The sequence below is a fragment of the Linepithema humile genome, chromosome 4 (genome assembly GCF_040581485.1).
Source record: "Linepithema humile isolate Giens D197 chromosome 4, Lhum_UNIL_v1.0, whole genome shotgun sequence".
Taxonomy (NCBI): Eukaryota; Metazoa; Arthropoda; class Insecta; order Hymenoptera; family Formicidae; genus Linepithema; species Linepithema humile.
In genome coordinates this window covers 27,574,363-27,596,554 of record NC_090131.1, presented here as the reverse complement: position 1 = coordinate 27,596,554, position 22,192 = coordinate 27,574,363, and the positions used below count along the sequence as shown (strand labels likewise).

Here is a 22,192-nt window from a genome sequence, read left to right as displayed (position 1 = left end):
AGCGTATCGGTATTTTACAAAATGATATATCGACGTGCGATTTCGATTAATGACATGTTTTGAATATGTTATCAATATTTTTTATTAGATCTCATTTTAATCAAATAATGGATTATATTTAAATTTCTGAAAAAGTTCCAGATATTCCAATATAATTAAAAGTATCGCAATGTTATGTTATAATCTCTTCTATATATATAAATTTTTCAAATCGCGTATTAGCTTAATGTTCAACGCTTACAATCGCATCGCAGTTTCTTTCATCCGTATTTATTATTAATTATCGCGCCAATTTGCGTTTCGATAATGGACGTTGATGTATCCAATTAAACAACATTTCCAACAAAGCTCCATTATATCAACTCTGGACAAACGTCGAGTTTCCTTTTTCATTCGATCGCCAGTTACATGTGTCGATTTTCAATCTCCCTGTTTATTTCGTGATTCATCGATCGTTTTGCACATACTGGCGTAAACCTACCCTCCGCTACCGCGTCGTTCGACATGCGTTCCACGCATTCGACCGTATTTATAAACGTATCGGGTGTCGCGCATATTGTTTAATTATCTTGACAATATTCGCGATCATAATGGCTGCGATGATTTATGACGCAAAACGCCGTCAACGAAGCCGGGGGAAGCGCGCGCAGCGTATCGTAAGCTCATGGTCGAACGTTGCATAAAGCGTTATTATCGGGAAGCGGGACAAATGACGTATCTATAAACGGCGGTTTAATGCGAGTACATTTGCGAAACATACGCGCTGACCGTTAATCATACAATTTAATACGCGTGTCAGCGACGGCTCGCCCAGCTGCACGCGCAATTCTGTTTTGTCTATGGAAGCACTTTCTATGACGATCCGCGCGACGGAACAAGCTCGTTCCGGTTGTCAATCGCGTGTTAAAATATCTCACGTCACTTTCAATTTTATCTTCTATTTCTTTATTTTGCAAAAAAAAAAAAAAAAAAAAAAAAATCTCGACGATGTTAAAAAAAGCTTCATTATTCTCAATCCACCTGCTGTCATTTCCTACGTACATTTCTTTTATATCAAATGTTTTCGAAACGATACATGTTACGAATGCTGTCAGACGGTAAATGTACTTCATATAAAAACATATTTCATATGTAGGAGGGCGAACAAGCCGAAGCGCCCGCGGCGGAACCACCGCCACCGGAACCGACCCCGACACCAGAACCACCACCGGCTCCGGCTCCGGCTCCTGTACCACCGCCAGCAGAACCCGCACCAGCTCCCGCACCATCACCGGCGCCTCCAGCTGAAGGTGCTCCAGCAGTTCCACCCGTGGAAGGTGCTCCACCGGCAGAAGGAGCTGCGACAGCACCTGGTGCCGGTAAATATTTAAATCTCGAAATATTTCGAAATACGCGGTATCTCTCGCAATCACATTCCTACGCCGGCTTGTTTATTTATTTTAAAAAAGATTAGTTTAGATTTTATAAATAATCTTGTCTGCATAATAAATTATATGTGATATTTTGAATTAATTTTTTTATCACCAACTTGAATAAATTTTTCTTCACCGAAAGCTTGACACAAATGCAATCTTTCTTATTAACTTTCTATTTTTCAATGTCTGTCTAATTAAGCAAATTAATCGAAGCAAATATAAATTATTTGGTAAATTTGCAGAAGGTGCGCCTGCAGCAGCTCCAGCAGAAGGCGTCGCACCGCCTACGGAAGGTGGTGCGCCGCCTGCGGAAGGAACTGTGCCGCCTGCGGAAGGAACTGCGCCACCGACAGAAGGAGCCGCACCTGCGGAAGGAGCGGCACCGCCAGCCGAAGGTGCTCCCGCTGACGGAGCACCTCCAGCCGAAGGAGCACCCGCTGTTCCCGCCGAAGGCGCACCCGCAGAAGGAGCACCCGCTGCGCCTCCAGCGGAAGGTTAATTTTACCCTTTTTTCATTCGTTTTTTTAAATTAGTAAAATATTAGATTTATTATTCTTAAGAAAATTGCACGTCAAATTTGCAGAAAATTTAAAATAAATCTAAATTTCATATTAACTTTTTAACTGCAAACATCATACATATATATGTACCTAGTACAGATATATGCACAGCAAACATTGATATATTTTCAGTCAAAGCAAGTAAAATTTTAAATGAATAATCGGCTGTTCGCTGTTAATTTATAACATCGTTATTTTATGCTGATTAATATAAAAAAAATAATAATAAATCAAGATAATATTTTGTTCATTAGTATATTCGAAAAAGTGTTTGTATGCCGTTAAAAGGTCGACGTCGATCAATCATCGTCAATTATAATTACGTTTGCTTTTAATTTTCTAAACCTAAAGAAATACTCTACAAATATACTCTAGAAATGAATACTCTAGAAATAAATTGTGATTAATTTGTAATATGTAACAGAAATCTTAGTTTTACAATAAAGTAAGAAAATAAAATTTGCAGGTGCACCAGCAGCAGCACCACCAGCGGAAGGAGCTCCTGCGGCTCAGCCAGCGGAAGGAGCTCCTCCAGCCGAAGGCGCTGCTCCTCCTGCAGCTCCAGTGGAAGGCGCACCAGCTGCACCTCCCGATGGAGCCGCACCTGCAGCCGTGCCCGCAGATGCGACCCCAGCAGCTCCAGCGGAAGCTGCACCTGCGCCCGTCGAAAGTACGTGAAATATTTTGTGCATCGTTGAACTCATATTGCTTTTCTAGGTAACATTGCAACCTATTTTTTTTTTAATCTGACGCTTTAAACTTTTTGCGTAAACAACACTCGCAATCGTTTTTTTATCTGAATTTTTTGTTTTTGAAACCCAACATTTTGCCACACGGTTTTATATTTCACGAAAAAAAGCACGGGAACGAGTAGTATTTTTCGATTGCCAGCTCTATGTAATCTGGCAAAATTGACTTCTATTAATTTTGCGCTTTTCAACTTAATTTTTAGCTAAACTAGTTTTGATATTGCGAGTTACAATCCGCATCAGAGGCAATCCCGCGCTAAAGAGCGCTAAATACATCATGAACGGTATGTCAAAACCATCAAGTACGGCAGTACTAAAAAAAAACATGCAAAAGACTAAAAAATCTAATCTAGCGCCATTGAGGCATGTCACAGGCAGACTAATTATTGCGAACTAATTACGCAATAATATTATCAGACATTCATCTATAACAGCAGACACCCATTCAATTTCGGAAGAAGATCGACGAGAGCCACTTCTCTTCAACTACCGGCGACTTTATCATTAGTCCTAGTTTGCAATTTTGCACTTCTGCCCTAGCTCTCTGCTCTCTCTCCTGGTGTTAATATATTCTGTCTCTTTTTTTTACATAGCGCCCGCATCGTAACTTGGCCGGAAGTGGAAGAGGAGGCGAAGGGTTACCCTGCCGCGTACTTTCCTCTCGTTGACGTCAAACTTCGCGGAAACATCTACACGGCCAACAGTAAAGTAACGGGAACCGCGCCATATACACGACATCGCGACCCACGCTTTTCTCGACATCATCATCATCATCATCATTATTGCCAGCGTCATTACCGTCATCTCTCGCCGCCGACGACGTCTACATCGCTCATGCCTTGCATATTCATCACTCATGCATCACGAAAACTCGCAGGAGGTTCAAAGAAAAAGGAAAGAAAGAAAGAAAAAAAAATATATTAAAACATATGCACGAGAAAGGGTCGCGTGTCTCGAACATCTCGCGGTCGAGGGACTCATATTTTGCCTTCTATCCGTTATGAGAAACACGAATCCGCGCGTCATTAAAATGCCGGGAACGGGGTTGTCCTTATTCGACGATGTCGCGATTGCTAATCGGGATTTCGTCGAGTGCGTTGTACACGTTTCGTCACGTTCGCTCGAGCATCCGATAACTTTTCCACCGCGTGCAATTAAACATTCGCTGCTCATCGCAACGACAGTGCGAGTAACTAACTCCGCTTCGGAATTCTGTAAATAATCCATGGCACGTCTCATTGCAGTTCTCTTTCTCTCTCCCCCTCTTCTCTCCTTCTCTCTCTCTCTCTCTCTCTCTCTCTCTCTCTCTCTTTCTCTACGCAACGTCGATGCCGAATATATCTTCTGTATACAAGAAATTGGATTTCGTAATAAAAGCTTTTCTTCGATTACTGATAACTTTTCTTGTTTAACAAATACTTCTGCTTTCCCTTTATCTGACAGTTTTCATTCTGTATTTATAGCTAGTTTATCGCATGCCACAAATAGTCGTTCAGAAAAATAATCGAGAAAGAATAACCGATTCGTTTGTCATATAAGACACAATTTACGCCCTAACTAGTCATAATTTTCTTTAACGCTTTTTTACATTTTATGTAAAAAAGTATATATATTATTTATAAGAATAATGCCTTAAAAATATGCACTGCTGTGTCGTATTATGATTTCACATTATCATTCAGCAAGATAGTGTAATGGTTATTCAGTACAATCATTGAATAATCAGTAATTATGACTAATTAATGATAAACATAGACGTCAAACATCATTAGTCAGAAAATATATACATATTTGTACTTAATTTATAATTAAATTAATTGTTTAAATAAATTAACAAATAAATCGATAATCATTCAAGTGTAATAAACAAATTTGCTCACCGGTCGATGCGCCGCTATCACATCTTACTCCTTCCTGGTTCTGGCCGTTGCTCTGCTCTTTTTTGCTGCCAGTTGCTCCTTCACATCCGACGATCATCCATGTGGATGCATTCGTGAAATATTCTTGATCACTATGCACTCGGTCGTTATGATGCATTTAGCCCATTAATGTATTTGCATTTCGCGAAACTAAAATTTGATCAGTTCACTAGTCCACTAATTCACTCGCGTTTGGCCCGATTTAATTCGGCACTCCCGACATTCGTTTGCACATGAAATTCACTTCCAACGAATAAAAAAAACGCGAAGCGAACCGAAAAACGGTTAACGCGAATTAAACTGTGCTGCAGATTTAAAAAAGTTATGCGAACGCAAATATATTCATGTCTCAGGCAAACCTGCGGCAAAGAGTCGAACGAGAAAACGGTGCGAAATATACATGAGACGCATATTGCAAAAGAATCTCGCGACGCGACACAAGACGACGAGTTCCGATGTCTCGATAGATAGGGTTATCTTGACACTTACAAGCGCCACTTACAAGCGCAAACAAAAAATCGCGTTAGTCGCAATCATGTGGCTTAATAGGCACACAGAAACAAACGGTTATTATTCTCTTCGGTACTCCAAATGCACGCAAAACATTATAATGCGGATAAAAAAACGTGAAAAGCAATTACGATTCGGCCGGGAACACTCGACACAAAATGTCACGTTTATTCGTCTCATTTCACAGTGAATATCTCAATATCTGAAATATATGCCTGCTTATAGCGACGATTTCGATTAATTCGTCGCAACAATACCTTTATATTTCCATCGATGCTCCTCGATGCTTCTGATGTTAAATAGCACTTGTGGCACTTGTCCGGTAAGCGAATAACATGAAAAATTTGCATAAACGCGCATCAAAAAAAGATTGAATTCCGCGACGAAATGTGCAACGATTCGATGGATAGGCTATTTCGACACTGTTCACGAACTCAAACGAAAAATCGTGATTTTGCGACTTAATAGACGCTTTGAAATAATCGTCTGTCGTTCAATTCGATGTTCCGGACACTTATTACACGCGATATACGTTTTACCGAGTAAAAACATACGAGAAACGCAGAGCGGGCGCACTTCGGCCTCCGGGCCCGGGCTAGGGAGGGAGAAAGCGTCGGATTGGCTCGAAGCGCGAGCGTTTTCTAGGAAAACCGGGTACCAACCTTCAAAACATAAACAAAGCTGTGAATGCGAGATTCGAGCAACGTTTTTAAAATATTTCTTAGCTCTTTTTCAAGTATAAACATAATACACAAGTGCCTTGTACTATAATTTAATTCTTATTGCTGGCTGCGGCAAACTTTTTTGAATATTTATTATTTGGCTGTACGTTTTGTTTTGTTTTGTTTTACGACATGTACATAGATATTATTATACATAATAAGATAAATTTTTGGCAATAAAGGTTATGTAAGATCGATTATGTGCGTGTATGAAAAAGAGAATTAAGTATATCAATAATATATAATATTATAAATTAAAATTATACTTATAATAAATTATATTGTGTGCATACGAACGTTAAAATCGATCTTCCGTATAATAAATTTTTAATCGACACAATATTCAGATTGTAAATATATATCACCTCTACCACTATTTATTCGATCTTGATTGTAAATGATAATTCTCGTTCACGGATGCATTTCGATTAATTCCGCGATGATACGTCGATAATTGGCGTAAATGATTTCTCTGTATCGTAACCATTCTACCATAAAACGTTAGCACGTTATCGAAATGAAAAACGCAATAGGAACGCGAAGATGTTTAATACAACAATAATATATTTATCGTTATTAAATCATATAAACTCATAAATAGGAACTCATTATCAACGAATTTTATCGCAGTTAAAATATTCAAGGCTTAATATTGCCATGTAGTACAAAAGGATAAAGAGGCGTTTGAAACAATTATAACGGCTTTGCGAGATAATAATAGCATCGAATTATAAAAACTGCAAATTACATACCGCGAATGTGTTTATCTTGTGACAGCAGGATCAGGAATAATTGTGTGAGGCTAGGAGATTGACAGGTATAGGATGTTGACCAATGGAAATATACCGCATGAAATCGAAATTATGCCATTCACATTATGAGTGCACTGAAAGATAACCTCTAAAGGTAGTATTTAATACAATTACAGTCTTTTTACGAAGTTCTAATTACATGTAATTATAAAGTTGCAAATTACATACCTGAAACGCGATCAAAAATCAAATTATATCATGCGAGGTCACGAAGTTGATAATTGACTGAATATAAATTTGTTTAAAAATATATTGCATAAATTTAATACTCTTCTACTCGGCTCGTTCTCAGGGATATCTAATCGTTCGCCGGGAAGCTCGAGTGATTTTTTAATGTGGTCACAGGCCAGGCTTTATGAGACAATAATTGCGCGAAATTATAAAATTGCAAATTACAGTGGTAGGTGTCGTTTAACTTGTCGCCGTGTAGGAAATAATCGTGTGAGGCCGTCCGTGAGAGATTGATACGTACCACGAGACACTCCGGGCCGGTAGAGAAGGGGCGGCGCGCATTTCGCAGTGAACGAGTGAACCGTCGCCGGTCACGCGCGAGAGCGACACGCTTCAAGTCAGTCGTGCTCCGGCCTTCGTTGTGGAAGGATCGTTTCGCGCTCTTCTTGGTTTGCCGCCGGTGTTGTACGGTCTGTGCGAACATCACTTCTCGATCGTCGCACGAATTATCGCGCGAGTGTTATTGCGAAGTGACATATACGAATCTGTACCGCGAGTCAGTGTCGTACAATCGTATTCAGCTTGAATCGTCAGTGCAAAAGTAACGCCATTACGTCACACCGGCCGTGACGCTTGTTGCCAAAGATCGTCTCATCGGTGGATGCTTTTTACGTCTTCCCAGCTGCCGCGAGATTGCCTCAAGGACTCTTCGGTAAGTACACATGACATGTATACTCAATATAGGTACACGAGATAAGCGTGGAGTAACAAAGTCATTTACGGAGATGAAAAGAATCTCTCTCCGCTTCTGAGAAACGAATAGCGCCAATGTTACATTTTCGAATTATACGCGATCACGTGATCGCACGTTCTTTCTTTTCATTCGATACGCACTGACAGTGAACTTACCGCCACTGAACAACCACTGTTGCCACTATCGTCGCGGCTTTGTAAAGCAGTATACGAATATTCAATGAAATATTCCATCGTCAGTCAGACATATTGATTTTCTATGTCTTTTATTCTCTACACACGAAAAATGGCAGAATGACTACACCACAAATATGTCCAATGACATGTTGCAATGGTGTGTTTTATTTTATTAAATACGATTCGTGGAAGTTTATTGTTAAAAATGATATAGCATATATAGAGTAAATAAAAATAAATAATCTATAAAAATAATAGAAAAATTATTGAGCTTGTTTCGAATGTTTGTTCTATTTTTCTTATATAATATTCATAATTTTCCATGATATGTTCTTTTCATATACAATTTTTTGTTTAAATAAAATATTTCAGTGATCTTAGAACCGTTTAGAATATAGTTAGTAATTTTTCGTGCGTTGTGAATTTAGATCGCTTATTCAAGCGTGCAAATTTTTCATATCTACAGAAAATAAACACGCACTCTGAAAAATCCGGAGTTTGCGCTGCCACTCTTTACATTCTCAACTGTAAATACGCTGACGAGGGTAGAATCGTGGCAAATAGAAACGCGTATTCTATTTGCACCGATATTCCCAGAGTATAGATGACTGAAACTAGTATCATTCGAGAGCTCACGACTTTTTTTGTAATAAAACCAATTGGAATACTATACGTCATTTTCACCGTATTGACGAAGAATCAGTGATATATCGCACCTCTGAATCAATAGTGGGATACCTTTGCAATGTTTCTGTTTTAAAAATTAATTAATATATCTATTGTTTCTGTAATAAAAAATATGCTCGGGATTTTTCAAGTATTTCGATATTTGCTTTTTATTTAGACCGATATGTTATTTTATATTATACGTGATAAATTCTTGTCATTTTGCTTACATTAGCCGAAATGGAAAGAATGTATCAGGTTTTCAATATTAAAGTCTCTCTCGCGCTAAACGTGCTTGTGCTTATGGAACAAATTCCAGAGATAATCCACAGAAGTAGAAACGGCGCGCATTCAGCGATACACATAACCATTTTATTCTCGTATGATGTTGACATTATTCTAACCTATTAGAGAAACAAAGCAAAAAAAAAACGAAAGAAAAGAAATACTATCGTATAATACGACGTACGTAGACCAATATTTTTCGAGTAAATGCTTTGTGATCTTATTATATGTGTACTTGTTTTGACAATGTGCGAAGAAAGAGATTATGGGGGAGGTGGGAGGGCGGGAGAAGGAGGAATAGAGAATTCTGCCGGTTCTTTCCGGTTGTACCGGTTCGAGTTGTGCGAAGCCTGCGAAGGAGACGCGTGGATAGACAGGCGACTGCAATAGAAGGGAGAGAAGTAGTTAGTCGACACAAGAAAATCCGTCGCGTATACAATATCGTACGATTTCCCCTCGACGTGGTTCTAGCCTGTTTAAAGGTATCGTTAGCCATCAATGTCATTAGCATTAATTCAATATATTACTTAAAATTTTAATCATGACACAAACTGGAATTTTATATCTTAATTATCTTTTTCATAATATATTCATAATACATAATACATTCATAATATATTTAAAAATCTGCAAAAATTTTTGCCTTAATTTTAGATTTTTTCAGTAAATTATATCATAAGTAACAAAAATATTTATAATTAGTTCCATAATTTAAAAAATTATATAAAAAGCAGAAAATAATAACGTACAAGTTCAGAAAATAAAAAAGGGAATAAATTAAACTCGAGCAATTTTTTGTTTCTCAAACCGATATAAAATATTTGAGAAACTTAGCGACTAAACAGCGGTCGTAAAATTAACTTATTTCGAAAATTATATATTTATAGGACAATTGAGTTATACACCCCTAAGTAATATGTCGAGCTTGTAAACTAAAACATCCCTTGGGCATTCGACCCCATCGGGACACCGAAATACTCCGCGTTGGTATTGGAGTAACACATCGAGAGAACAGGCTTTCGCGCTAAAGCGACGTTTGTGCAACACCGGCCCCACGTGTGTCTCTCTCTCTCGGGATATTGCGTGTCGGTCGAGCCACGCGGCACAATTCGAGGTTTATTCGAGTCCCGGAGTTGTGTCGTTCCCGGCATGTAGCGCCGGCAGTCGCTCCTTCCGTAATATCCGTTATTCAGTTCCGCGAGCTCGGAAGTTGCCGCGAACGTTGACGGGATTTATCTCTCCCTCGGCCGAAGTTGTCAGAGAAATAAGGCGAGCCTTCCGGTCGACGCGTTGCTCGCCGGAGCGATGTGACGGAGTTCAAATTCAGGGTCTTATGAAAGAGCTTAGGCATCCTGCTCCGTGATTCGTCCGCGCTCAATAGGAATTCGTCGTCGTACTGTTCCGGGATTAAAGCGGTGCATGATCGTTTTACGGTATTGTGAACAAATGGCGCATCTTGCGAAATAGATACATTGATAGATAAATATGTACAAGTATTTATAATTTGTATGATAGATGAAGATATCCGTTAAAATCTCTAAACTTTTATCATTGACTTTATGCCGATTTTATGCTGCCTGATAAAGAGAGAAATTTTCATTAAAATTTTGAAAATATTTATTTTATTAGAATACAGCGCAAGTGAGAGACGGTGGAAATATATTTTAAGAGTATCTTGCACTACGAGCGAAGAAGTGCGGAAACGTGTAGCGCGATAGTTAAGATTCCAGGTTTTAAGATACGTACGTTTTGCGGTTTCGTGGCGCAGCGTTAAGTGAATCACACGAAAGAGGGACAGTTAGACCGGGAGTCATTTTCTCGTTATACGAAGCGCCGCGGCGGCGTCGCCGAAAGATTTAGCGTAACGATTCAGTATAGTTCTTTCGCACGTTTCATATTCATGGGTTGGCGACCGCCGCCTCGAGGCTGCCCCTTAAAATAATCTACGCCACGGATCTAGGCTGCTGCGCTGAATACGTCGTATCGCGAATACGTTTCTAATTTGATTTACCTTGTTCGCCGACGCAGCACTCGGCGCGATAAATCTATGCCGACGTAAAAGATCTGGGCCCGGCAACAGAGTATTTCAGATCGCAGCGACGGAAAATAGTAATTCATACCCCAATAATCTGACTGCTCTATCAGATTTAATCCTCACTTGTGGGTCGATGATAGCTGTTACCTTGATATATTTTCACATAAAATAAAAGATTATCAGAATTGACTTTAATTCGATAAACGATATTTTTACTTATTCTTTCACGCTATTAGATAAATTAAGAATTCTTTTTCAATATTTTGAAAATTTAGTAACATTGAGCTACATGCTATAAAAATCGATTTTTGTTTAGGTTAATTTTATGCATATACGACTTGATAATGATTCAGTAAGATTTTTATTATTTTCTCGTGAAAACTTTTTAAGTTTTGAGGATGAAATAAAATTTTTCAGAGTTTTATGATTTAAACAAATTTTTACACGTAATAATGTCTATACACAATTGCTTGAGCATATGTTGCTACGATGTTCAGTATCGAAGGGATTAGGATAAGCTCAGCTTAGGGTGAGAAGAGCGGATGTACAGATAGGTTGCTAATAGTGATAGATTGCGCCAGAGCTACGTGCTGCTGATGTTACGCCTCGTCGTTGCTTAACAGTTGTTTCACAGGTGTGGCATACATCGAGCGCGATACACATCGAGTGTGCTCGTTCTGGGTGTCAAGTGTCTCGTTATCGTCGTTATCTGGGCGTGCATTAGCTATACCGCGTCGTCGGCACACAGTGCAGCGGCGGCTGCCTTATATGCCCGTCAGCATCCTCCGAGGCGATGGTACGCAACGTTGTTTTCAACGCTCGAAACAACGGCAAAATTATATGCCGCTGGAATACACTCGATCTGACGCAAACTTGCAGCGAAACTTAAATTAAATCCGCCTGGACGACCCTTTCTCACCTCGAGTTTCGCGTTCGGGAGATCCTGTTTAAAATTTAACTCCGACGAAAGAAAATGAATATTTTACGGTGGTAAGCAGCGTGACGCGAGATCGCAGTGTGCGCCTGTCTTTTATTTCCGTCGGCGAACGTAACCAATTTCCGTTCTAGAAGAGGTCCTGAAAACTTTTTACAAAACTCTGTGTCCTGTATTCCTAAATATTTTGACAAAGTATATATCAGATTAGATAATAAGTACAAGATATATTTTCAGCATTTTTAGATACTTTTTGCCACATATATAAATTTAAAAATATTGACTAATAGAGAAATTGAAAATTTGTAGAAAAAGATTCATAATGAAATATTTATAGCAATTGCGACTGGAATTCAATATGCTACATAAAAATGCTTGGAATCCTCGTATAACAGAGAGAATGTGTTCTAACGTGATTACGCAGCTGTTAAGGCGATACGTGCCGCAGCTTGCATTTGAGATTCAAGCCGGGAAGCGACACGCGCTCAAGCTTTGACGCCGTCTCGTCCTAATTTACCATTGCGAATATTTGTCGTCGTCGACGAGAGACTGTCGCGGTTTCGGTGTTATGTGTCGGCTCTCGGTGGTTCACAATCGTTTCGGGTGCTCATGATTACATTCGTCCCGGCTCGTGTCACAGTATTTCGTTAGCGCCGTTATCCGACGGGTGCACGCGCGCAGTCGATGCTGCGTGTCGGAAGTCGCCATTGTCACAGGTGCGCGAATTCGTCTCGCGTTCATCGCGAACTAGGAATGACGGATGCGGTCCGACACGCGCACGGTATTTGCGCCGAGTTAGTTACTGTTCAGTCGAAAACACCACTTTTATGACTTCTCCCTTCTGCTACTGTACGTTGTTTCCGAAATGACTTCGCGAAATTCGCAGGCTTTTGCTATATTACCACTTTTGACGTCGCACATATTTATTTTCTGTCGAGCGAAATAGACTCCGCAACATTTTGCATATAACGTAATCTCTTTTTTATATGCATTTTTTATATTTTTCTTGTTTTATTTTTTATATATTATTTTTTTTTATACATGCCCGCCTGGCTTGTTATTTTTGCCGGACGAATGCGTGACTAATGTCCTGTTATTCGCTGCCCATTCAATCATGACAAGCCAAATTGGGCTTCTGAAACTCTTGAAACATAAATGTAGGAGGCGTTCTCAAAAACAAAATATCATAACATATTATTCATTGCGCGATATTGAATAAAAAAAGTTTTTAATTGATATTTATATAAAATATTGCAAAATACATTTTCTCAGGTCGACATAGAAGCAGAAATCCATCACTGATGGACTTTGAAACTCATATCTCGTACGAATTGATCGATCGCGGCTATTATTCTTGCATTCATACTTCACAGGAAACGGGTACCGCATACAAGAAATTAATTCAATTGTCCTCAGTCGTTTTTTGAGCAACATTGCAGAACAATCTCGTTATACTCTGGCAGTCAAATCGTAACTCGAGGCGCAATTTTGTTTTTTACCTGTTGCGAATGCGGGACAGACGGAAAGAGAGAACGGGGAGGCGAGTCAGCTAATTTGCCTACGTTGCATTCATTCGTAGCGTTGTTTTTTCGAAATAATCGTCCGGCAGATTGTGCTTCTGCGCGAACGGGGGAAAAGTCGATATACACCTCGCGGCAACGCGCAGCTTTTATTCCGATATAATATATTGACACGTGTATGGGTGAATGAAGACCGGGCGTATGTGATAGAACGAGTTCACAATACAATATAAGATTTCGCGTGATGACAATATAATACATCGAGAATCTTTGATGAATTTTTCAATTTTACATCTGATGCGTGTGTATGAAGCTGGCTTATCATCTTGCTAAAATTTATAATCTATTCACGATTTTTTATTTTTTATTACTCTGTTTCCAACGGATAAAATAAATAGTTCAGAGCATTGCTATGCAATTCCATGAATATTTGAACATTTAAAAAAAGTATTTTATTGATAAATAATGATTGAATATTGTTAAAATAATTTATATGGTTTTAAAAAAGCATATCTCTAGATACCGAAGCGTGAAGCGCTTGTGAAATTTTGATAACTCATAAAATCTGGCAAGAGATGGATAAATTCTCGCAAGATAAATTGAGATGCGGCGTAAATCTGGCGTATTAGATTTTGCTGAGTCATTTTCTTTAATATTACAGCCAAGATTATTTCTTTTGTGTAGTAAAATTATTAAAAATAAAATTTGGAAGTTTTAAATTTATGAGTTTCTACGAAATAATTATCAGTTTCATACACATTAAATAAACGCGATAGCTTTGACGAAGGCAATATTTACGGTGAATTTTCATTTAGAAATTGCTGCACCTAATTTTTGGTTACGTCGTGATTCACACGGGAAGAGGAAAGATGTTTGGATAGCAGACTCGCAGCGAAGTGTGATAGCATCGCAAACTGACCCAAATCTCCGCGGCCATAAGAGATGGCTCTTAATGAAAGCATTAAAATTAAAAACGCCCGGCATTGTCTCCGAGGTCGACTACATTCCAATTTCGATTCTCCGTCTGTGTTTGCACACTGGAATTGCGAAGGTGCACTCTTGGCCCCGAACTCGTTCTCCGAACGCGCTGCATTCTTACCGATCGCACTTAATCTTCTAATTTGTCGGAAAATTACGTGACTCGTGTAACACTCCGGTCGATCACTGCGTTTCCGGATACCAACGTAATGAAGTTCCTACAGAGTGCGATCTTATTTTTCATTGTCGTGAAAATTGCAATAATGTCGCCAGGAATTCAGCGCTTACAGCAATAGGATGAGAATTTTTAACTTTGAAAATCAGTCAAGTAGTTTGTTTATTTTTTATTTTTATTTATGTTTTTTTACTAGGCTGCAAAATATTTAAGAGTTTAGTGATGTGATTTAAATGGATATTTATTAAGAAGACAAAACATAAATCTCGTAGAAAAGATTTTATTTATATATGTTTCTTTTTTTCACTAGGTGAAAAAAAAAACGTTTCAAAATATTTAAGAGTAGTGATGTGATTTAAATGGATATTTATTAAGAAGATAAAAAATAAATCTCGTAGAGAAGAAAAGCGCTATTGTTAAGTAGAGTGTTCATAGAACAGATGCGTCATGATTCATTGATGATACTACTGCGTGAGGTTTCCTGGTGAGGAATGTTAAGCAATTATATGTATAGTCACTGATCGCCTATAGTTAAGTATTGAGAAACGTCTTAGTCATTCAGTAACGATTATGAATACGAGCGTCATTCTCAGTTTAATATTGTGACAGCATAATTAAAAAAAAATAATATTGCTAGTAATATTTTTTTACAAAAAATAAAGCAATTTCAAATAATATTATTTGGAAAAAAGGCAAAACAAGCAAGCCATGAGTAATCGCGAAAAAAAAGACCGAAACTGTAACAGCATATTAATTATATGATTAAAATTTAAACGATTACGTAATTGCATGCGGGCGTAAAATTGATGCCAGAACGTAACATCAAAATTGCGATGGTTTGCGATCGAAGCGCACTACGATCGGTTATTACCTGCCATGCATGCGGTAACATGGATTTAATGAAGCATTATCTCGCGCAATAAAGGCGTTTGTAATATTGCGTCGCCTTTCTATGTAGCGCGCATTCCCGTGTGGGTCGCGCGAAATAATTTACCGTACGCACGCAAAACGAAAGTGAATGTGCGTCCATAAAGTCCGCAACCGACGCAAGAAATTCCACAAATTGAATGGAACGAAATAGTGACGCTCGTTAAAAATTTTTTTTTTTATTCTATAATAGATCCACTTTGAGCGACGTATACGGTCTATGACTGATTTGGTACACGTTAAAGTTGGTTAGCGTCGTTACCAGGAGTGTATATGCATGACTAAATTCGCGTGCAAATCCATGAAAATGCAGCGCAACACGGCGTATCACGCGCGCAATATCCGCTTTGAGCAAAACAGCGTGTCTCGATCAAAGCGCATTTATTTATTTAACGATTCTGCATGCACGCAGAAAATTTGTGGTTTCCTGCGAAATAAAATGAACGGTTCGGCGACTCATTGTACATGAGCGATTTTCAGCGGACCACGCGAAGCGGGATTGTGTAAGATTTATCACATTGCGTTTGTGATTTCGTGCTTTTGTTTACGCCGCAAAATGTACGCGCGATATACGGATTCACCGATTATCGACTCATTGCTTCATTCTAGTATTTGACAGCAAATATAAATAAATGTTCCGTCAAACTGGTATATTACTTTGTAACATCTTTTATTTTCAATATAATAGAAAGGCATTGAGAGCCGTCGCGGGATGTTAGTGCGAAATTATTTAATTTTTCTTAAAGAAATTAATTTATTAGTCTACGTGAGACAGTTAATTTGTACACCGATCTCTGGTTCGAGATACTTAGAGTGTACGAAAAGTTTAGTACATTGTTCTTACATATGGAGAATCATTATGTACTGATAGGAATTTTCGGAAAGAAAGAAAGAGAGAGAAAAAATATCAGGGCGCGAAATTAATTTCTTTAAGAAAAATTAAATAATTTCGCACTAACATCCCGCGACGGCTCTCAATGCCTTTCTATTATATTATTATTTGATAGTTATTATATATGAGCCTTTCCTATTATATGTATTATTTGTGTTTTATTTTCAATACTTTTAGTTTTTCTAGAAATTTATACGCCGACATATAATGTACATTTATCTCGCTGTAATATCGGGCATCACGTAATATCGATATTTGTAAATGTTTGACATGTTTTATAACATTCCTTATGCCGCCTCATTACGCGTGCCTTGCGATATTCGCGCTTCATTAACGCTGCCTCTTCCGCGATCGTTTTTCTCGAGTCCTCAACAATACGAATTTCCGCGTCGGCACATTAATTAAAACATATCTCTGCGATTTACACATCGTTAATTTTGTCACCCTTGCCGTTTCGGTATCTGCGAGGGATCGCGGTTTGGCCGGCGGTCGCAGATAGTCTGCTAATTACGCTAATAGCCTTTTGTATGCCTCGTTCGCTTCGCCGCGACTTCTGTCGTCGCCCTTTAAATCTTGCCGATTCACGAATCATCGCCTTAAAAGGCAATCCTCCGCCCTTCTTTCCCTCTTTCTTTTTTGTCTTCTTCTTGTTCCTGTCTTCTCCATGCAAATTTGCGCTGCCTGTTCTCTCTAACTATGCCGCCAATTAAAACACTCCTTTTCAAGCGGCAGCAACGAGGTCTCGAGATCCGATACATATATATATATATATATATATATATATATATACATATACCAGGCTTGTAACACAGATTGAATAGCGAAAAGGCAAACGCGCTTGCGGGCGTAATATTTCCAAAAGACTTCGATATTCAAGTAAATATTTGATTTTTTGAAGTCAAACTGTTCTTCTTCTTATTTTAAAAATAATTTAACATTATACTGAGATAAAATACGCAATTTGTTTTTCTTAGCGAAAATAATAAGAGCGACTTTTATGGGACCGTATATCACAAGTTTGGTCCATTACAAAATAAAATTATAAAAGTTATAGGATCTAAGAATGAAGTTACGACAAGACCTTTTAAATGCTCGTGGATTGTGAAATTTTATGAACAAAGTTCACGCGGAAAGTATCGTCGTGCATGGCGGGCACGTTTTACGACGTGTCTCGGCATCCTTTGTGCGCAAAACTTTTCAGTATTTTCCGATATATGCGCCGGGATATACACGTTGAGGAGATGCACGATACTAATACGACATGCATAGTTCACATATTCATGTAGATCCTTCTAGGCTCTTCACTAGACTCCCGCCTGAAAAACCTTCGTCCTCGACTTCCACTTCAAAGTATCGTCCAAAACGAAATCATGCTTCTCATTGAACAAATGTGTATTTTCTTGATGTTTGTTTCTTGATTTTATCGTAACAGCATTTCGCAGATTTCCGCAAAAATATAAATAACAAGATATACGAAAAAGATGTTCTATTTAAAAAGATAAAATTAGTTTTTATGTGATGGAAAATGGGAAGAACTGGGATACCCAGTATGTTTGCTTTCAGAAAATTTATTCACGTTTATTCACGGATAAAATATTTTTCAAACTTTGCCAGCTAAAAACAATACATTTTGATGGTAAATATATATATATTTACACATAAATAACTTTTCGCGACCGTGAAGTTTTCGAAAAACGTTACTGTATTAACACTTGGATTATTCAACGCGAATGGCAAAGCGATAATTACTACGCCGTAAATTACAACGGGAATCCAATTAAAGCACTTAAATTATCGTTAATCCTAATGCAATATCAATTACACTTACGGATGCACGCTGCACTCCTGCAGCGCGAGATACGATCGCAACTAATGGGACTGTGAGTTTACATCTCATAAAGACGCGGCTCTATTTGGCAAAGGGTAAACCTATTAAGTGTTATGCGCGCGCGGGGAAAACATCGTCTTTAATAAATGCGCGCATTACCGCCGTCGCGTCGCGTCGTGGGTATAAATGCGAGCGATGAATTTATATGAGCCAGTGATTCGTACAGAGCCGAACTAAAGGGCCGCGTGTGAATTTAATATTTTCGATCTCGTCGTTTCGAAACTTCATAAATAATTCCGCTGAATAATTCAAGCGCCGCGAGACCGAAGTTAGCGAATCGAAAGTGTGTATACCGCGTGAGTCTCGTGTAGGCGTGTTAAACAAAAAGTATGAGGCCCACATGTCGTTCTTGTTGGAACACAAAACACTATAATCGATGTTTTCCCACCGTTGTTCAACGTCATTTTTCAAAAGTAAAATTCATTCAGCAGAAAGTATATGCAAAAAATTTTTAATTAATTAAAAAATTAATTTTTTTAAATTTCTGTTAAAAGATGGTTAATGCTGAGAATCCCGATGTAGCGTTTGCGCTAAAATAAAAAATAACTCTGATGTTTTAATAACAAAGAAGTGTTTACTCTATACAGGATTCAAAATTTTTAATCATGCGCGTTTTTATTACAATTTTGTGTACTTTGATCGCGAACAACATCATTAGATTAAATTAATCTTGATGCTTAAATATTCGGAGCTCTTCATATGAGTTTCTCATTTCCATGCAAATGATAGTTGTTTCACGTTAAAAATTACGGAATGAAGTACATAGAAAAAGAGAGAGAGAGAAAAGGAATGAAGATTGTATTAAATACATTTTGTACATTGACGACAATGAAAATTGAGTTAAGTGAAGTTTTACCAAGGTATCAGTCTCTCGGTTAAATTAAATAAAGTAAAGCAAAATCAATACGAAGGAGGAAATGGCTGGACGAAATTAATTGGAGCGCTGCCGGAGTTTGATTTAAGCTTCTTTTTAATTCACTTTATTCGAGTCACGTGCAAGGTATTACGCTACTTATAGTAAAAGTAATATTTAATAACTGTAATAAGATCGTATTAAAACTGACGAGTGTGATCTTTTTAAGATAAAATTTTACAAAAATACTATAATTATCTCTCAACTTTATATAACATTTAGTATCATAAATATTAGACATATGAAATATTTGCATAAAATATCAAAGTCAAGATAAAGGCACGATGTTAATAAATTTGCGCAACGACGTGACAAATTAAACTATGACCCAGAGAAAAAACGAATGCGCAGGTGCTGTGATATATAATGTTGTTAAGCGCGAACATTATAATGCATAACTGAGCATTAAGTCAATCGCTCGCTCGCGCATGCCGTTATAAATCGCGCTAATATTTTCTTCCACGCGTAACAAGCCATACATTTTCCATACCGCGAGTTTCCGTCGTGGAAAACGTCTTAATATACATATACTGCGTATGTGTTCGAGAAATGTCCACCTTCGTCCGTCAGCTTGCCGCTCAGGCACGCACGTATGTAGGTATGCACGCTCGTGCGTGGGCGGGCGCGTGGCCAGTGCGCGTTCCGACTTTATAAAGACTCGTTCAACGAGGAATCGGGACCCCGTGGATCGGGATTTCGCATCTGGCTACGTTTCGCGCTTATGTAATCGAGCCGACAAGAGAGATCCCCGCCGAGCGATGCTGCATAGGTAATAGATACGTTGACATAAATCCGACCGTGTATATACGTGTGTAGTGGCGCATATGCGCCGGCCGCTCGCTCTCACTTCCCCCCCCGTCTCTGTCTCGCGTATCTCGACCTGTCCACGTTGCATTAATTCAGAGTCGCAGCGTCCGGCAATGTCCTCGCAGAGATGTGTCAACTGTTGTCACATAATGAGCGATTGACCGAAAGTTGCTCCCGCCAAGTTTCCAGTTCGGGGGATAAATGATGGACAGTCCTATTTATTCGTCGCCGTGCGAACTATGTACGTGGATCGTACAATGGAATGCATCACGGAGCGCGATACTGTCACATTAAATTTCCATTAATGTTAAATTATTTTTTCAAGAATATTCAAAGATATAAAAGGGGTGACGCTTCCATTTCAAAATAAACTTATGCATAGACAAAGACTCCTTGTTATTTTTATGATTTTGTGTTAAAATTTTTGTCGCGCATTCTTTTACGCGCGCAAAAGTAACGACGTTTTTAATATGTAGCTGAGAATAACATTACAGCGATATGTTCTTCGGAAAATTTACACGTAGTAGCGAGCGATGAATATTAAAAGCACTTCCGTCGAACGAAACGGGACTGACACGCATCTCGGTAACCGTTAGAGACCTTTCCCGTACTTCTCGATCGGCTATTACTTCCGGTCATTGGTTCTTGCACTCGTTTAATTGACAACGCGTCGTATCGCGTCGTGAATCGGCGGTTCGAGTGCGCGAACGAGAATCGAGTGCCATTAAACAGAGGAAAACCTGCTCGCCCTGTTCGCGCGGCCGTTTGAGCGTGACGCGCGATTTTCCGGTCATGATGAAAACTCTTTTCGAGGAATTGAAAATATTCGTTAATTGGATGTTGCTAATGACATCAGGACGGTAGGACTGGGCAAAAGTGCGCCGGCAGCTATTCGGTGTAATCAATGCTTCGTTTTACAACTCAACGGTTTTAAGAATTTCGCAGAGTGAAAATTGTCTTTTTTCGCACGGTATATAAAATTACGAAAAAGCTGTTATGAAAAATACATTACATTTTCAAAAGAAACTCGGAGAAAAAAAAAAAGATTAATTTACGCTCGACATCCAATGTCGTTTGTATGATTATTATATAGTGAATTTAATTTCGCTCATCCGATTATGATATCGTTTGAAGTGTACGGGTAATTAATTTTTACTGTACCGTAACATAATTAGATCAAATATTAGCATGAGATGAAAAATGAAAAAGATGGATTTTTCTTCCCGCGAAGAATATTTATGCGTACTATCTTCTGATGCTGGAATGAAATATGAGAATGCAATTTATTTTCAATTTTCCACAAAGTTGTAATTGCATTCTGCTGCGCATTATACTACGCGTGTACTTCAGCACAATAATCTCATTCTACATGTATTATAAAAGATATACTGATACCTACACTGACTTTTCAGTTTTTGTAATAATTATTCAAAGTTATCTTTTTTTTTTTTTCAAATTATCTCAATTGAGTTCTGCATATCTTTTTGTATTAAGAAAAATATTTAATTGTTCTTTTTTAGGGGAAAGTATATTTTCTATAGAAATAAAACCCAAGAAATTATTTGCTAACAAAAATATTTCAGTTTTTTGAACGTTAATTACGCAAGTAAGATCGCGCTGTCCTTTAGTTGTTCATTCACGTCGAAACATCGCCGTGGAACGAGCTCTTCTATGGGCTGGCAATGACCCTCCTCCGCTAGGAATCGTACGGTTTCAGGTATTTGTACCTGTCTCGGAAATAAAACCTGCCGAGAGTTCTCGGGAAGGATAGAAGAATTATGTGCTCGGACGATCCCGGCGTGCCGGTAGGTCCCATAATCTCTGGGTAATAGAGAAGGGTGGAGAGATGGAAAGAGAAAGAGAGAGAGGGAGGGAGGGAGGAGATATTCTGCGTCAGGACTAAGCATAATCCTCTAAGCGTAATCTGAAGAACACGTGCGCGAGAGATAGTGTGTCGTGGTGTCGTTGCAGCAATATCTAAAATTAAACACCACTGCTTCATCCGTATTAAACGCAACATTTGAGGGATACGAGGTTTGCTCAGAGAAGAACTCACCGTAATTCATGCTGAACTCTGTAAAACAACTCGCGCGACAGCATCAGTATACATACGAACAATTTAATTAGCAGAGGCGAAGTGTTAATTTGGACATAAAATGGATTAAAAGTGCTGACAGCAATATTCGAAAAATTCTTAGGTTTATGAATACAGTTTTTTGAATACAGTATGTTTATGAATACAGTAATTTACATAAAATTTTTAAGTTTGTGAAAAAGTAAACAGTTTATAATTTGCACAAAATTCTTTTAAGCTAATCTACGAACATACTGTTTATAGTTTATTTACATAAAAATATCAATTTGTGATTTTAATTTAGGATTTA

General features: G+C 38.4%; 2 protein-coding genes across 2 annotated transcripts in view; both read left to right on the top strand.

The window, feature by feature from the left end:
- Nucleotides 1-504: 504 nt before the first annotated feature.
- On the top strand, nucleotides 505-4,122 carry LOC136999574 (skin secretory protein xP2-like). Its single transcript, XM_067353914.1, has 6 exons — nucleotides 505-525; nucleotides 1,136-1,358; nucleotides 1,658-1,909; nucleotides 2,442-2,645; nucleotides 2,928-3,008; nucleotides 3,318-4,122. The coding sequence occupies exons 1-6, from the start codon at nucleotides 505-507 to the stop codon at nucleotides 3,329-3,331; spliced, it is 795 nt and encodes a 264-aa protein (XP_067210015.1). The 3' UTR covers nucleotides 3,332-4,122.
- A 3,087-nt stretch (nucleotides 4,123-7,209) lies between these two features.
- Nucleotides 7,210-22,192, top strand: part of LOC105675041 (CD151 antigen) — a 91,207-nt gene continuing 76,224 nt past the window's right edge. Inside the window, exon 1 of the mRNA XM_012371814.2 lies at nucleotides 7,210-7,570. The gene's annotated coding sequence lies outside the window, so the exon portion shown is untranslated. The remainder of the gene's footprint in view (nucleotides 7,571-22,192) is intronic.

Coding starts and splice junctions, on each gene's coding strand:
- LOC136999574 (XM_067353914.1), top strand. CDS start 505: ATGCGTTCCACGCATTCGACC. Junction 1,359..1,657: donor TGCGACAGCACCTGGTGCCG/GTAAATATTTAA, acceptor GTAAATTTGCAG/AAGGTGCGCCTGCAGCAGCT. Junction 1,910..2,441: donor CGCTGCGCCTCCAGCGGAAG/GTTAATTTTACC, acceptor TAAAATTTGCAG/GTGCACCAGCAGCAGCACCA.